At 36.2% G+C, this 17,507-nt stretch overlaps 2 protein-coding genes across 2 annotated transcripts; one reads left to right on the top strand and one right to left on the bottom strand.

Moving 5' to 3' along the window:
- Positions 1-244: 244 nt before the first annotated feature.
- LOC149245454 (uncharacterized) lies at positions 245-2,498 on the top strand. The gene is made up of 4 exons (XM_089455602.1): positions 245-1,230; positions 1,320-1,400; positions 1,488-1,574; positions 2,172-2,498. The coding sequence occupies exons 1-3, from the start codon at positions 273-275 to the stop codon at positions 1,571-1,573; spliced, it is 1,125 nt and encodes a 374-aa protein (XP_089311728.1). The 5' UTR covers positions 245-272; the 3' UTR covers position 1,574; positions 2,172-2,498.
- Positions 2,499-7,039: 4,541 nt separating this feature from the next.
- Positions 7,040-11,268, bottom strand: LOC149245455 (uncharacterized). The gene is made up of 3 exons (XM_089438521.1): positions 11,149-11,268; positions 7,466-7,586; positions 7,040-7,351 (listed from the first exon to the last, which is right to left on the bottom strand). Exons 1-3 carry the CDS (start codon positions 11,266-11,268, stop codon positions 7,164-7,166), a joined length of 429 nt encoding a protein of 142 aa, XP_089294647.1. The 3' UTR covers positions 7,040-7,163.
- Between the last annotated feature and the right edge of the window lie 6,239 nt (positions 11,269-17,507).

Below are 17,507 nucleotides of genomic sequence, written 5' to 3' on the forward strand. Positions count from 1 at the left end.
TTGGCCACTAGTTCCATAAAAGCCAAGGAGATGTTCAGTGAGTTAGGTTTCATCATGAAACACACTCTCAATTATGAAGTGGAAGATGCAATCAATCAATTTTTTATCAAGTTTGCAGATGAAGAGAAGTTCTTACACTATTTCAACAAAAATTGGGTCACTAGAGATAAGATTCGTAAGTAATTTTTTTTTTTTTTTTTTGTATTATATGCATTTTTTTATTTTATAAAGGTGATATAGTGAGACTGACATCGTTTTATTTGCAATTAGGTATGTGGGTTAAAGGTTGTCGGGAGTTTCCTCATGCAAATCAAGAGACCAATAATGCTGTTGAGTCATACCATTGTTACCTAAAAACAACATTTCTATCTGATAGAAGGAAAAAATGTGCCCGGAGGATGGATTGGTTATTGCATATGTTACTAACAACAGTTGAACCTTGTTATCGGTTCAAGGAAATCTTAAAAGAAGAAGGATTTCTAAACAACTACAAAAGAGAAAAGCAGCTAGAATCATCAGTGGAACGAGCAAGACAAATTTTGGACACTGATTGTTGTCCTCATGAGAACATAACCCGTGCTTATTGGGTGAGAAGTCAGACAGATCGAGGTAAAAAATACCTTGTCACCTGGTATCGTAAGGATTTTATAACGTGTGAATGTCCATGGTCTATCCGTGGAAACATTTGCAAGCATGCCATAAAGGTTAATTGGTTGTATTTCCACTCGGATACTTCAAATCCATTGCTTCATCAGCCTGCAGAGGATAACATATGCAATGACCCACCTGAGATCAATATAGAGCCTCAAAACCATGATGCAGATGTCGATGCTACTCTTATGGCCACAAATGTTGTTGATGCAGATGCCGAGGCACTTCATTTGGCAAGGGAGGAGTTGTTTAGCTATACACATCTCATTTTCGATAACCCTCCTACTACTTTGGCAAAGACAATCCAGTTGACTGGTATGCTTAAAAAAATGTTGGATGAAGCCAATAACTTGCATGTTACTGATTTTGACTTCACACCTGGATTGGGTTCTCTTGATCCATCTTTGAAGAGGAAGAAGAGTTTCCTTAGCCCCACAAAGAAAAGAAGAAGCAGCAGAAAAAACAGTGGTTTGGAAATTGATTTAAATGTTGATCCATCAGAATATGAACCATTTGAGTTTCGATACCTCAATAAGCGAGGACGTCATCGGCCAAATAATGTCGTGTCTATGGTTCCAGGTTAGTTTCATGTGTTGAATAGTCATGGTTTTAGATTTAAGTATTTAATCATCACTATTCTCTAACATGTGGTATGTTTATTTTTACAGCGATGCAACAATCCCCAACCATGGCGATAACCCAAGACCAAAGAGAGATACAAGACCATCCAACCTTACCTGCCATGCCAGGTACATTTGACACTCTTTCATTGCGTGTGCATATATACCTTGATGCTTTATAAAATTTCTTTGTGATAACATTTGACATTTTTCTAGGTAACTATAGAATAAGTGGAGAAGCATCATCTTCTACCATGACTGATCATCTATGGAAGGACTTCAACTCTAGTGGGAATCAATGAGGTATGCATAAAGAATAGATAAGCTAGGTTATCATGGCGTCTTTGGGTGGCCCTTTATCATATGATAAGTATATTTATGTTTTCCCATTGTTATGTTGTTATGAAAATTCCTTTTTCATAATTTGTTCATGGTCACTGAAAAATTTGCTCGCTGTCAAATAGAATCTCTTTACTTATTTATGTTCATGCAACATGTTTGATTTTTATACTTAAACATGTAGTTACTATGTTCTCATACCTATGTTCATGGTTCGATGTTTATTAGATTTATAGATCTTTATATTTTACATCTTTATAAAGTTCTGGTTAGATGATCAAAGGCCAACGAGGTTTGGACCTTATCATTGCGTTTTTTGTTGTTGGATTTTTAATTCCTTGCCTCTAATCAAAGATCTCATTGGATTTTCATGACTTCATCAAGCTGATTTTGCCTCCATGGAATAGTATATGATAGCGTAGTAGATTGTTATGTTATTTTAAACATGCCCTCTTCATGATTTGTTGATGTTCACTGAATGATGTTTTGTCCTTTTATGCTTGTGATAAAGTGTTAATTGTCTTGTAGACTACTCCTTATTTGTGATCCTGAATTTTGCAGGCATATGAACTCCTTCCAGAAAGGGCAAAGACAAATGGAAACATGCACTCTGCAAGAGAGCTAAGAGATGACTAAATAGCAAAAGACCTGAAGGTGCTTGAATGCTCTTTGAAGAGACAATGGAAGGGACACAAATTTTTGTTGATTGAAGTGGACAGATTTGAGCCGAGGAAACTTTTAAAGCTGTTGACTTATGCACTGTATTGGATTTGCTACTCCTTTCTTTGAACTATTATGTTCTCTAGCCTCTGGTGTGCCTCTTTTACTGTCGCAGTGGTTATTTCTATTCACTCAAAAAGTGATGATTTGTAAAAATTTGAACTCAGATCAAGAAGCAACTATATATATATACAATTTATATATATATATATGGCCATAATAAAGTTTTCTTGTTTATGAATTTTTTGTGTAAATTCCCATAAAAAAATATTTTCTAATTGTTCCTAACGGAGTAGTAAAAAATGTGATCTTAAAGTGCCACAATGTGACTGTGTATCAATTAAAATACATGAAATAGATATCGTTAGTAACCCAATTGATAAGCATGTTCCATGTTTTCAGTAAAATTAAAATGCTATTGAAGGGTAGCTTGAAAGAGACTTTAGATGAAGGAAATCAAAGCAACAACATTTTGTGGCAAAGGATTACTCTATTAGAGTACACATAGCTGGTAACGTTGATTACAGAGTCTGAGTTGGTTTGAGCATTGCATCAGCCTCTGAAACAGCAATGGCCAAAACCTGCACACAGGTAAAATATATATAAATCCACTCTTCACTTCACTACTTTGTGAATTGTGACAAAGCAGAATCTTACATCATCTAGAGCTGAAGACTTCTTAGCTATTGTTGCTGTTGTGAGACTGAATCCTAAACCGATCTATGTAGCCTATGTATTTTCAAAGCTTGGAGTATCCTCAAAAAGGGAATGGCCATAATAATTAGAAATAACAAAGTTCCATGGGATGGCCATGCATTTATGAAGCATGTAGAGGGAATTATTAATTTTCAGTTATCAATTTTCACCATGCATTTATAAAGCATATTAATTTTCAGTTATCGATTTTCACCATGCATTAACTGCAAGTAATCCTCTTAACTCTCTTACAAGAACAGCGAGAACACCAACTGCATATTTTCTAGTTTTTATCTAAGAATCCCTTTGTAGAGGAAAAACTAGTGCAAGATTTGGAGGAAGAGGAGTGGTCACATAGGAGATTTAGCATAGTAGACCATCATGATGGATGTGTTTTCTTGGAGAAATATTGACATTTCCTTACTTATGACACACTAGGTCCTTACTATCATGATAAATCCACAAGCACAAGATCTGAAATACAGAGAAGTCAAGCCAAAATAGAGTTGCGATCTGGGAAAACTATTGAGATGAAATCCAAGGGGGAGACGGGAAGAGTGACTGGGTGATTGAGAAATAAGTGTTATTAAGAATAAATTGCTTATAAACATAGTAAAGAAACCTTTCATCATTGATCAACAACCAACGAACAAATTATCTCACAGGTAGAAATTTTTTTATGTGCTTCTTGTTGGCAAGACATTCTTGAGAGGATCTCAAATCGAATTGGAAACTAGACCTTCCAATCTTTGAACTTGGAAGGTCGTGTGACCTTGATCAAAGATGTTCTTCAAGCTTTACCGCTATACCAAATTTCAGCATTGCCAACGCATACGCTGATTTATAAAGCTATCACTACCAAATTTTGAGATTTCTTGTGGCAAGGCACTAAGCACACTAGGAAGTGGGCTATAGTGGCTTGGGAGAAGGTATGTTAACCAAAGTTGGTAGGGGGCCTTGGATTGAGGGATCCATAAATGCTTAACAAAGCCTTGTGAGCCAAACTATTGTGGTGTTGGTTGCAAGGGGGTGGGAACTCTTCAAACAAGCATGGAACATAAAATACAATTAATCCATTTCCCAAGATGATAAACTCCCCTCCTCAATTTACTCCCTCGCCCCTTGGTTTTTCCAATCTTAACTTTGACGGGGTTGCCGAAGGAAATCCAAGCCCAACCAAGTATGGAGGATTATTCAAGGACTGGCGTGGAAATACTAAGGATATATGTTGGCAACTTTGGAATCACCAACATCAATGTTGTAGAGTTTATTGCTCTAGAACAAGGTCTGCAGAGCGCAAGAAAATAAGGCTTTTCTAATATCCAAGTGGATGGAGATTCCCAACTGGCCATATCCACAACTCAGAAATTTATCTAGGGTACCCTTGTGTCAAAAGTGGTTAAGAGTTGGGATTTTGAGTTATTGGTTTCTCGGATTCAAATATTGTTATCCACCTTTCCCTATGTGATCACATTACATTCTTGTTGGACTGGGAATAAGGTAAGCCAATCTTCTTGTAAATTGGGGATGCTGGGAGAGAGAATTGACTTTTAACTCCACATGGCCAATGCAAACCCAAATCAGTTGGGCCAATCAAATGATTACTATCGTCAAGGAGGATAAATATACCCCGTGGGGGGTGGACCCATGCACCGACAACCTTTTCTAATTTCTTATGGCTATAGGTTGTGTGTATATCTTGATGGTTTTTTGGTTTCTTGGTAATCTCTTGTTTTGGATATCTCAGCCTTTTTTGGCTACTGTCAAATTTCTGGTGAATGCACTACAAACCTACAAATCCATTAAGCGTAAGACTTGGTAAACTTTTGAAATGTTGTAGACAACAATAGAACTTATTGCCATAATAAAAAAGTTCCTCAAATTACAAATTTTTTTAACTAATTGACAAACATAAAATGTTAAAAATAATGTATCATTTTAAATATAAAGGAAACACAACTTTAAATAATATATCATTTTAAATGAACTAAGAAAAACTAAACTAAATTAACCAGCTTTAGCTATATTAAATTTTCACATTTTAAAATATATTAAAAAATAATTTATAATTAATAAAAAAATCATTAAAACTTCTGCAGAGGATGCTTTTAACATTCATATATATATTTGAAGCGCAAATAAATGATAACACATATGTTTCATATATTAAAAAAATCAAAATTGAATGTTTAAAAGACTACCAATTAGATGGTAATGGACTATTACAAAAGACTCTTACATCATTTCTTTATGATGTTTGGTATGTTATTGAAATAAAGCTGCTCCTTTTCAGAGTTTTATCACAGCCATGTAAGCAATTGAATGTGCTATTCCTAGCAAGCAACTTCTACACGTGTCTTATTTACCTTAGTTTCAAGGGTTGTTATAGTCAACGATATATATTAATCAGAAAGGTTGGAGTAACTAACTTTGCAGATAGCAAACTTGTATAAGCCAGTAACAGCCTTTGAAATCACCTTTACATTGCAAAACTGACTCACTTTTCAGCTTCATCAGTATTGATTATGAAAATAATACATATCAAATAAAAAACAAAATGATATTTCTAAATATCAAATTATTCTTATCAGGATTCATTAGCCCAATTGGCCTCACTACCCACTCTAGGCATGCTAGTCTGCCTCTTGGCAAACACATCTACTTTGAAGTTCACCCCACACATCTGCCCCTTACTATCAACACGAGGCATTGGCATCAGCTTATCCAGAGGATGTTCAAAACTCTGCAAGCCACCTGATGTAGAGAAAAAACAACCTACAGGGCCAAATGCAACATCAATATAAATAAGAGACAAAAATTAGATCACTATGCTTGATGTGTGAAACAGTCAGAGAATAGATAAGGTCTAATTTAGCAGTCGAATATTACCTCGGGGAAAAGGAGAAAAAGATTTTCCACATCCCTCTTTGAGGACATGTGGATCATCGGATAGGACAAGTCAACCATCAGGTGCAGTGTCCCAGAAGAAAGGCACTGAACCATCGGTATCCTGGAAATAAAAATAGTGTCCAAGTCAGAATGCCAAGAAATCCACAATTTCTAAGGAAAGATTTTATTCAAATAAATACTCAGTGCAACATTTTTGGGGTCTAATGATTACTTTCGTCAAGGAGGATAAATAAACCCCGTGGGGGGTGGACCCATGCACCAACAACCTTTTCTAATTTCTTATGGCTATAGGTTGTGTGTATATCTTGATGGTTTTTTGGTTTCTTGGTAATCTCTTGTTTTGGGTATCTCAGCCCTTTTTGGCTACTGTCAAATTTCTGGTGAATGCACTACGAACCTACAAATCCATTAAGCGCAAGACTTGGTAAACTTTTGAAATGTTGTAGACAACAATAGAACTTATTGCCATAATAAAAAAGTTCCTCATATTACAATTTTTTTTAACTAATTGACAAACATAAAATGTTAAAAATAATGTATCATTTTAAATATAAAGGAAACACAACTTTAAATAATATATCATTTTAAATGAACTAAGAAAAACTAAACTAAATTAACCAGCTTTAGCTATATTAAATTTTCACATTTTAAAATATATTAAAAAATAATTTATAATTAATAAAAAAATCATTAAAAATTCTGCAGAGGATGCTTTTAACATTCATATATATATTTGAAGCGCAAATAAATGATAAGACATATGTTTCATATATTAAAAAAATAAAAATTGAATGTTTAAAAGACTACCAAATAGATGGTAATGGACTATTACAAAAGACTCTTACATCATTTCTTTATGATGTTTGGTATGTTATTGAAATAAAGCTGCTCCTTTTCAGAGTTTTCTCACAGCCATTTAAGCAATTGAATGTGCTATTCTTAGCAAGTAGCTTCTACCCGTGTCTTATTTACCTTAGTTTCAAGGGTTGTTATAGTCAACGATATATATTAATCAGAAAGGTTGGAGTAACTAACTTTGCAGATAGCAAACTTGTATAAGCCAGTAACAGCCTTTGAAATCACCTTTACATTGCAAAACTGACTCACTTTTCAGCTTCATCAGTATTGATTATGAAAATAATACATATCAAATAAAAAACAAAATGATATTTCTAAATATCAAATTGTTCTTATCAGGATTCATTAGCCCAATTGGCCTGGTTCATATCAAAATTCCTTGGCCCAATTGGCCTCACTACCCACTCTAGGCATGCTAGTCTGCCTCTTGGCAAACACATCTACTTTGAAGTTCGCCCCACACATCTGCCCCTTACTATCAACACGAGGCATTGGCATCAGCTTATTCAGAGGATGTTCAAAACTCTGCAAGCCACCTGATGTAGAGAAAAAACAACCTGCAGGGCCAAATGCAACATCAGTATAAATAAGAGACAAAAATTAGATCACTATGCTTGATGTGTGAAACAGTCAGAGAATAGATAAGGTCTAATTTAGCAGTCGAATATTACCTCGGGGAAAAGGAGCAAAAGATTTTCCACATCCCTCTTTGAGGACATGTGGATCATCAGATAGGACAAGGCAACCATCAGGTGCAGTGCCCCAGAAGAAAGGCACTGAACCATCGGCATCCTGGAAATAAAAATAGTGTCCGAGTCAGAATGCCAGGAAATCCACAATTTCTAAGGAAAGATTTTATTCAAATAAATACTCAGTGCAACATTTTTGGGGTCTATGGGAAAATTTTTCCATACATTTGCAAAGGAATACCAACCATCATGTAAGAATTTTAAATGTTTTTAGCAAATAGGTATTTTCACGAGCCAAACTCCTATATCATGTCTCATATATTAAAATGGCAAGTCAAAAACGATCTCCCCAGAGTCAAGACCAGATCCCTGAACTTGGAGGAGTCCATTAAAGCAGAAATTCAGGTTGAACGACTTAGATCTAAGTTGAGTCAGTATGCTGACTTGAATCACTATGTTACCATATCATCAAGTTCAGTAGAATAAATTCGATCATCCTTCTCTATTTACAGTCATAATAATTGAAGCCTATATCTTAACAATGGCTTTAACAAGAGCAGCAATGTAGATATTCTTTATATTACAGGGTTTCTCTTGGATGGCCAACTCTGCTGTGTTTCTCAACTATGATCAGTAAGGTAGGCCAGGTTAGTTTTAGCTTTTGGGACTTATAGGTATATGGCTAGGGTATGGATAGCAATTTGTAATGATGGGACACCTTCTTTCATCCGTGACCTTAATGAAAGTTATGAATTTGACAGGTCTATCTTGTAAATTTTCCAAAATAGTAACTGTCTTACACCATAAAAGGATAGTAAGTGCCTTACAACACAAAAGGATAGTAAGTGCCTTACAACAGAAAAAAGAAAAACAATATATATATTAAAAGAGTAGACATGTACTTCTACTTCTAGTTTTAAAAAGGATCTATTATCTACTTCATTTCAGAGTATATTCACGTTAGAAGAGTCACTGAGTTCTAGTCATTATATCCATAAACCAGATTAATGTATACTGCAAATATGTTGATGTTATCAAACTGTTGCCAGTTAGGATGGATCCTGAAACCTGTGTGTGGCAAATTCGTCAAATTTGCCAGTTAGGATGGATCCTGAAATCTGTGTTTGCTCCTCGCTGTCTATTGGTCAGATCAAATTCTCGAAGTGCTTCGCGGATTGTTTGGCAGAAGAAGAATCAGTCCAGTGGGATTTCTGCAAAGAAAGCAGTGAGAAAAGAGTGCCCGCCTATTCGACTACTGTCTCTATTGAGGATTAGGCCATTCAAGACCCCTGAGATATTGCCTTCCAGTAAAGCCTCTCAAGTTTCTCCTAGACCTTATTTGGGGTCAGAGGGACAGCCTGATCTGCCTTTCATGGGCAGTCCTAATGGGCCAAAATCAAATAGTTCTAACCAGTGCGTTATGTGTTCAACATACACTGTTTTCTTCAAAATGCAATGCCAGGTGCGGAATCTCCATGAATCTTACTTTTATTTGTCATTTTGTGACTTATGCTATTCCAGTTTGATTAAGTAAATGGTTTGTAGGCTTAATAGGATTTCCCTTATACACATTTAAATTTCTGCCAACATTTGCCATGTTTACTTTTTATTTTGAGCTGGAAAAGCTCAGGACTCTAAACAAAACTCCATGCCTACTAAGCATCTTCATTTTCACTATAGCTTGGGAGTGCTGGTTTGGTTACTAGAGAATTTTTTATTATCACACTTCACAATTCCACTCGTAGCAGTCCCACTGACCTAGGATACTCTTCATATCGCTCCCTCTCAAAAGGATCCAGAAACGTTGCTGAAAAATGTAAGGGTGAAAGATTAAAGCCCATTCTTATGCATTTATGTGCCCTAAAGAGGGGGCAGGCTCTACCCATACTAACATTGGTTCATTGAAGCACCTTAGTTTGCATCTATGTGCCCTAAAGAGAGGACATGCTCTACCAATACTGACATTGGTTCATTGATATTGCCATCATATGGTTTAAGTGTTTTGTTTGGTGTCTAGACCACTTGGAAAACTTGCTTGTTTGGTAAGATGTCAAATTGAATAGTCAGTACTATGCATATGAAATTGATCCCTAGGAAGTTGATTGCATGAATAGCAAATGACATTAGAAATTGTCAAGTCTTGCTCAAGGGCAAAGCAGGTTTGTTCTCAAGGAATGATACATTTCAGCAAATCTGTCAACAGGGGTGCCATACCACTTGAAGATAGGCATTACTACTTTATTGCACTATAGACCTCCCATTTGGGAAAGACACTTTGTCATCTGGTTTTTCACATCTGGTTTAGTAAGATGAAGGTTTCCTTGGATGCTAGCAAAAGCCTGGTCCTGTATAGCTAGTAAGTGAAGGCACTCTTAGCAGAGAGGATCAATATCTGCACATATGAAAACTTTGTGGCAAGATCATCAATCTACCACATACAGGATGCTCCACAAAATCATAATTGCCTTCTAGGGTTATCATTACTCTCTGCAAGTGGCCATAATCCTGCTACTCAGACGCTTTACAGCTTCACTAAAAATTGGAACCTGTGTCTTGAGTTTAAGATTTCTTAACTAGTTATGTGTATAATGAAAAAGCTAACTCGAGCTACTGTTTAATTCCACTCCCTCTCCCTATTAAACTAACTTGTGCTCTTTCCTTTGAAGGGACCTTCAACTAAAAAGGCCAAAGAAAGTGAATAATATGTTTCTACTTCCTTCATATGGTTGGTCATTGACCTTCTTTAAACACTCTAGAGTCTGTTCCTACTAGTACTATACATGGATTTGATCGCAACCTCAATTACCTATTCTTTGTCAATGACTAAAAGAAGGAATTTTTTCTGGTTCGTTGTGAATGCTATTTCCAGAAAGTGTCTCTCACTCAAATCCTTGCAAGCATATTCTCATAAAAAACTGATCTGCATGTAAATTTTTGGCAAGGTTACAAATGGCAGTACTCCTGGCAGGTGTAGTATGGGTGTTTGTGAGGAAGCGTTAGTAAACTCCCTATATAATATATGATGCTATGATATGCATGGATTCTCGTGCTGACTGTAAATTCTCCTATTCCAATACCGAATAGGAGAAGCAGAAGTTTGACAGGGAGGTGGAGCAGATGGTAGGAAAAATTGCGGCAAATTCATCTTACAAAATGTGCAGAGGTTTCTCTTAGTTTATAATTTTTAAACACTTCAGACGACTCTGAAAATGGCCGGTAACGAATTGCCAGAGGTTTGATTGAACAATTTGAAACACCGTGAGAATACTATGAGTGGCGCGAAATCAATGATCGAATAGTAACGATTCTTGCAGCAATTTACAGCCGTTGTGGGAAACAATCGCAAAACTTGCGCTGAGGTTTTCGATTTGGATCTACCTGGGAGTAGTCCACATTGAGAATATCCGTAAGGAATATGTAAAAGGAGGTCACAGGAATCTGATGCTCAGAGATCCAACTTGGGTTTGGGAACAAAGCAATTCTTTTGTCTACCGCGTATCCTCATCAGTATGTGAGAAGAGCTCTGTGAAGGAGAGCTAAGCTGGGACATTAGTCTTGTAGCCTGGTCCCCAATGTACCTATTCGGGCAGACTCAGACTCTCAGGGAATCATTCTACTGAATTGAGCAAGGTTATAACAATTTTAAAATAAACAGCGGAACAAACCTGGTGTGTTAGTCCGGTGTACCTTGGTGGTGAGCAGCAGAGCGGAGGAAGCCCAGAGCCGGAGGCGCCTAGTCGAGGAGGAAGGTGAGTGAGCAGATCGCGATCGGGACCTTCCTCCATTTCGAATCGGGCAATCTGTCAGCGAAATTTCAGGATGCCAGCTCGGATCCGATCTGCGTCGAAAAATTAGGGAGTGAATGCGGAGCGGAGGAAGGGGGTGCTTGGAAAAATCAGGGAGTGAATGCCGAGCGGAGGAAGGGGTGGCGGAGCCAGGGGAGAGTGGCGGAGGGCGAGGGATTGCCGGTGCCGGACAATTTTCCGGGCGGCGACGGAAACCGGGCAATTCCTCCGCCCAGGTAGACTACTCCGAAAGAAAATGAACACTAACTAAGAATAGAATAACTTAGGGATTTTGACCAAAATGGTAATAATAAATATAAATTTCACATTATGGATATTCTCGTAGAACTATTGTGGATTTTCGATGAAGTAAATGACTTATGTTAAGTTGGATCTCGAAAGAAATTGATCTTATTTTGCTTGTTGGAACTTACTAACATGAAAAATCTAATGTCCTTAATGTAGAAGGATTTGTATTTGTTAGTTTGGAACAAGAGATATTGCCACAAAAAATTGGACGCATAGTATGCTACATAAAAAGTAACAATTTCCATCACATTAGGCTTCATAAGAAAATTCTTTCTGAATTCATGCTTCTGTGATCCATAATGAATTAAAAAAAGTCTTTCGGTAGAAATCATATAAGAGAAATTTTTGGCCATGCTTTTCGAACCAACAAGTGTGGTTCATCAAGACCAAATAAAAAGACAAAGACTTAAATAGAGAACAATATAAAAACGATAATTTCAAATAATGGAAAATTCAGAGATTAATTTTCACGACGTAGTCTTTAACGCGACTTTTTGAAAGCCTTTCCGGCGATTTTTTCCGGTGAAAATCCGGCAGTGATTTATTGGAATCCAAGTTTGATAGCTAATTTCTGCACAATGAAACCCTCCCAGGGGTTTTTCAGGGTGCTGAATCCGAATATGCAGTTAAAAAACCATTTTAACTGCAACAAATCATGATTTCATCTCAATTTCTTCGGCCGGATTCCGTCACCGGAATCTCAAAAAGTCGCATTATAGACAACTCCATTTTCACTCATTAATTTTAAATTTTATAAACAAACCCATTTATATTAAAAATATCTTTACATTCACTTAGAATATGACATTCACACTAAAAATTGAGAGAAATATAAATATATACATGTAAGGAGACTTTAATGCTGGAACACCAACTAATCAAACTATTATTTTAAAGAATGATTCAAACCAGAATCTTTTATCGCTATAGCCGTGGGCGATTAATGACAGATGAATCGCGGCGCGTGATCAACACATGTCCCATTTTCATTTGGTATGAACAGACGACGAAGGCCCCCCTTAAAGAACACTTTCGGTGTAAAAGTACATGCGTTTAATGAAAGCAAATAATAACGGGAACTCACGTAGTATATTAATATTTTTTTAATGAAGCCCAAGCTCACACAAACAAAGTAACTGAACAACCTATCCAAACATAACTTCCATGACACGATATCTCTGCAACCGTGTGACATTAACTTCCTTGACACGCAATCTCCTACACTCCTACGGCAAGACGTAACGAGAAAGAGGCAAAATAAAATTCCATAGTTCTACCGATAATGTAGCTTATAGTGCAGCGATCAGAGACCCCCGAAAGGTTTGATTTTCATTCAAATTGCATCTCTTGTGATATCCTGCCGGAGTCCACCAGGATGAAACTTTATAGTCCTGAGCTATGGTGGCCTTTTAGGTTTTTGTTCCAGGTTCCGAACCGAAACAGAGATGGTCAGAGGCCAAAACCCCCGGGGCACCTTCAGCGGAATGGCCAACAACGTAAAAAATGTGATCAAATCTCGCGACAGTGCGCTTTTAAGGCTTTTATCAGATATCCTCGATTTTTCTTTATTCAATTCGTACGACATATTCCCATACCATGACTATCAGTAGGTTTTCTGTAGAAGGAAGGATGCCATATTTGGGTATACAGTCAATCCTTTATTCAAAATAGTCTCAAAATTTTCATTTTCGTTGAAATCCGGCGAATTAAAAAACTTAAATCTAGTCTAGTTACAGGTCGTTACGGATTTTTTGAGGTTTTGGGTCGAATCAGAAACCCTTACAACCTCTGGGGCGTGGAGAAACTATGTCCCTGCCACTTTGGACCACGGGGCTATGCCTGGCACCCAAATTTCTACCTAAAATTTGGCACGAAAGTGGGAAATCCGGGCCATTTTGTCAAAGCATTTCCTACATTTACAGGCCACCACTTGTAAATTAAGTGGAAGAACCTCCAATAGTGGAAAGCTTGTGCTTTCCATGGCCCGAGAGTTGTTAGATTATGACGACACGAACGGCGGCGTCGGGAGTCATTTAGGTGGGAAGGGATGCCGTTTTAGCTTGGATGTGATAAGGAAATTGGAACCGTTGCTAAACGGGGAAATGAGCTTCCGTATTTAGCGGATTCTTCTACCAAAAATAGTCACGGGAAATGAGCTGCCGTATTTAGCGGATTCTTCTACCAAAAATAGTTGTAGGGTTTTTGTGGGATGAAATCCACCAAGTCAGGTTTTTTAATGTGTTAAAATCATAGAGTATATAATTTTGGGTTTTCAATGTGTTGGTTGAGTATATTATCTTGCTATAGTGTGGTTTAATGAGTAGATTTTTTTTATTCATTAGTCTTGTTTTGTTAAAATCATAAAAAATTAGTATATCTGTTTGTAAATTATTGGATGTATTATTGATATTATAGTGGCAGTTACGAGAATAGATCTTGGATCTTCTTTAAATTAAATCTGAGAATTACCAATTTACCAAATTGTTAAAAAAATTAAAGTTTTTGTTATAACCAAATAATTTTTAAAACGCATGATCACATTACTAAGAGGTCTTTAAACGTTTTCTCTACCGTACGTTACTTTTTATTCTGCATTACAAATGGTTTATGAAAAGAGGACCTAGTTTATAAAGTCCACAATTACGTTAATTCCGTTACCCTTTTCCGGTTTTTTACAGGGATACTCTTAACTTATTTCAGCTGTAGTTAGATCAGATTGGACTGGCTTTGGCTGCTGGGGTTGGAGTTAAATGAATTATGAATCTATAAAGTTTTTCTGGGAATCTTCAAGTGAAATGCTAAAACATCACTTACTAAAAATGAACGTTGGGTTAAGGTCTGGAAAAACTCCCTGCCAATTTGCAGCCTAACCAAAGCTAATCAAAACATTATCAATATGATGCTTATGTTGACATGTGCAATGCGTGTACAAGTTACACACCATATTAAATGTGAGAATTTCTCTTTCTTTTGATGTGGTGTATATAATCTTGCTTTGCATAGGCAAAGCATATGCATATACCATATTCAAAATTCATATTAAATGTGAGAATTTTCCTTTCTTTTGATGTGGTGTATATAATTTCGCTTTTGATAGGCAAAGCATATGCATATACTATATTCAAAATTCTTGTATGCAAAGCATTTTTTCAACTATTTAGTTATTTTATTCTTAAGATTACATTTAGTTATATTTCAGATAAGTGTATATAATCGTGTTTTTGATAGGCAAAGTATATACATATACCATATTCAAAATTTTTGTGTGCAAAGCATTTTTTCAACTATTTTGTTATTTTATTCAGAAGATTACATTTAGTTTTATTTCAGATAAAATCTCCAACAAACTTTGATAATTTTGATAACAAATTAAATTGAACTACAAACAACTACTACATGAATATCAAAAAATAACTCTTTGCACAGGAGTGAGCACAACCACCCAGAAGGCTCAAAGCATATGTATACCATATATTTGATAGTGTGCAAAGCATATGTGTGCTATATTAAAAATTCTTGGTTTTGATGGTGTGTAAAGCATACCTATACCATATTAATATGAATCAATTTTTTTCCCTTTATCAGTTTGTTTAGACCAAGATATGTTAGATGGATGATGGTATTTCGCTGTCTAGGTTTTAGACATGTTAAATAGTAGTAATTGGATGATGGAAGAATAATTTGTTCATCAGTTATTGGTGATGGAAAAATAATTTATTCATCATCTTGCACTAGCTGATGGAAGAATGATCTGGAAAAATAATTTATTCATCATCTTGCACTAGCTGATGGAAGAATGATCTGCTCAACATTTTGTGATAGATGATGGAAGAATAATCTGCTCCAAGAAGATAATGATGGAAGAAAGATTAGAATAATTTACCCAACAATTTTTCTGATGCTTAATGCTCTTTATTGGTTAAGACTCCCAATTAACTCCCTCCCTCACCCTAAACCTATTCTGTGACTTCGTCAATCCTCAAAGCTCCTTGGCCATTGGAAAACTCACAATTAACTCCCTCCCTCAACCTAAACCTCTATTTTGTGACTTCATCAACCCTCAAAGCTCTTTAGCCATTGGAAAAGTTGCAATTAACTCCCTCCCTCACCCTAAACCTCCTATTTTATGACTTCGCAATTCTCAAAGCTCCTCAGCTATTGGAAAACTGTACTAATAAAGAATAATTTCTATCTATTTCAATCTTGTTATTTTTTGTGATTATTCGCTGTTATTTGATATATTGGTATCATTTCATATATTTTCATATCAGATATATAACAAGTGGTATCAGAACACTTTCTTGGGCAAAAGTGAAGATTTTTTTTTTAGGAACTTTCTGGGGTGGCGAGTTTGCAGATCAGATCTGTACGTTTTAGAGAAAAATCTGCAAAATCTAATTGCAGATCTGGATTCTTTGTGAAAAAATACCCAAGTTCAAAAAAAAATCGGCCAAATCGGAGTCCGGATGAAGGAGATATCGCTGATCTAAAAATCAGTGGTGTTGCAGACATTATATCGCTGATCTAAAAATCAGTGGTGTTGCAGACATTTTTTTCGAGGCGACGAGTTTGCAGATCAGATCTGTATGTTTTTGTGTAAAATCTTCAAAATATAATCGCAGATTTGGATTCTTTGTGAAAAAATACCCTATTTAAAAAAAAATCGGCCGGATCAGAGTCCAAATGAGGGAGATATTACTGATTTAAAAATTAGTTGCATTAGTTGGGGTGCAGACATTTTTTTGGGGCAGTGAGTTTGCGGCGCAGATCTAGACGTCTTGGTGCAAAATTTGCAAAATCTAATTGTAGATCTGGATTGTTTGTGAAAAAATACCCAAGTTAAAAAAAATCAGTTGAATTGGAGTCTGGATGTGGGGGATATTGTTGATTTAAAATGAGCTATTTTTTTAGTAATTTTTGGTGACGGCAGGACAGTTGCAGCGCGAATCGGAAATTCCAGTGCCTAGATCGAGATTTATATCATATGGGAAGATGCAGAATGGTGGTTCCATTTCTGAAAACAAGTCATAATAGGGATTCTGAGCAATATTGACTGAATTGTGGCCATTTCAAATTTTCACCAATTTTTTTTTGTGATGGTGGGCTTATATCAGAATTTGAGGGACTTGTATAAATTTGATGGCTCTCATCCAGCGAAATCGCTAGTACAAATGAAGAAATATTTCACATTGAATTACATTATAGATGATGCGACTCAGCTGAGTGTGGGAATCATGTATTTGGACCACGAAAGGTGGTGATGGTGGCAGTGTCATAAAAAATGCCATCTAAGGACAACTATTTGGCAATTGTTTGCAAAATCTATTTGTGACCACTTTGACCGTAAATCTAATTTTGTGGGTCGACTTACTAAGATCACACAAACAAGCATACAACCTAGCAAAGATTTTATAGGTACAGGAAAGAAGGAAACCAAGAAACCTAAAGGGTTATTTTCTACTAGTATCTCTTTATTGCAGGTTCATAGATTGATTCAGAAAGAGAAGATCGTTGTGTTTATAAATCTTAGTTGCAAGCATAATTTTATCAATGTTAATTTGGCAAAAAAAGTGCAAGTTCCAGCAAAACACGTTGAAAACACACAAGTTGATGATGAGGATGTTCAAGTTTATAAGGATTTGAAGCTTTCTATGGATAAGTATGTGTTGTATGGTGATTTTTATATTTCAGGAATGGATAATATGGATATTGTTTTGGGATATCTTTGGATGGGATCCGTGGGTACTATCAATATTAATCTGCAGAAGAAATTCCTGAAGCTCTGGTATAAAAAGAAGAAAATTATATTACAAGATATTTTTATCAATAAACAGGTAGAGTCCAAGGAGGCTGAAGCATCAGATGTTCCAGGACTGACATATCAGATGATGAGCCTTTGATGATCGACAATCAAACACAAACAGAGGCTG

The sequence above is a fragment of the Pinus tabuliformis genome, chromosome 7 (assembly GCF_031772625.1).
Source record: "Pinus tabuliformis cultivar Carrire ecotype Pingquan chromosome 7, CPIR1, whole genome shotgun sequence".
NCBI classification, from domain to species: domain Eukaryota; kingdom Viridiplantae; phylum Streptophyta; class Pinopsida; order Pinales; family Pinaceae; genus Pinus; species Pinus tabuliformis.

Bases quoted from the DNA above. Each gene is read 5' to 3' on its own strand.
- LOC149245455 (XM_089438521.1), bottom strand. From the start codon at position 11,268: ATGGAGGAAGGTCCCGATCGCGATCTGCTCACTCACCTTCCTCCTCGA. The intron at 7,587-11,148 runs GTTTGTTCCGCT...TTTTATTTCCAG, and splicing joins ACACCGGACTAACACACCAG to GATGCCGATGGTTCAGTGCC. The intron at 7,352-7,465 runs GTAATATTCGAC...TTGGCCCTGCAG, and splicing joins TTTTGCTCCTTTTCCCCGAG to GTTGTTTTTTCTCTACATCA.
- LOC149245454 (XM_089455602.1), top strand. From the start codon at position 273: ATGTGGGTTAAAGGTTGTCGGGAGTTTCCTCATGCAAATCAAGAGACC. The intron at 1,231-1,319 runs GTTAGTTTCATG...TTATTTTTACAG, and splicing joins TGTCGTGTCTATGGTTCCAG to CGATGCAACAATCCCCAACC. The intron at 1,401-1,487 runs GTACATTTGACA...ACATTTTTCTAG, and splicing joins AACCTTACCTGCCATGCCAG to GTAACTATAGAATAAGTGGA.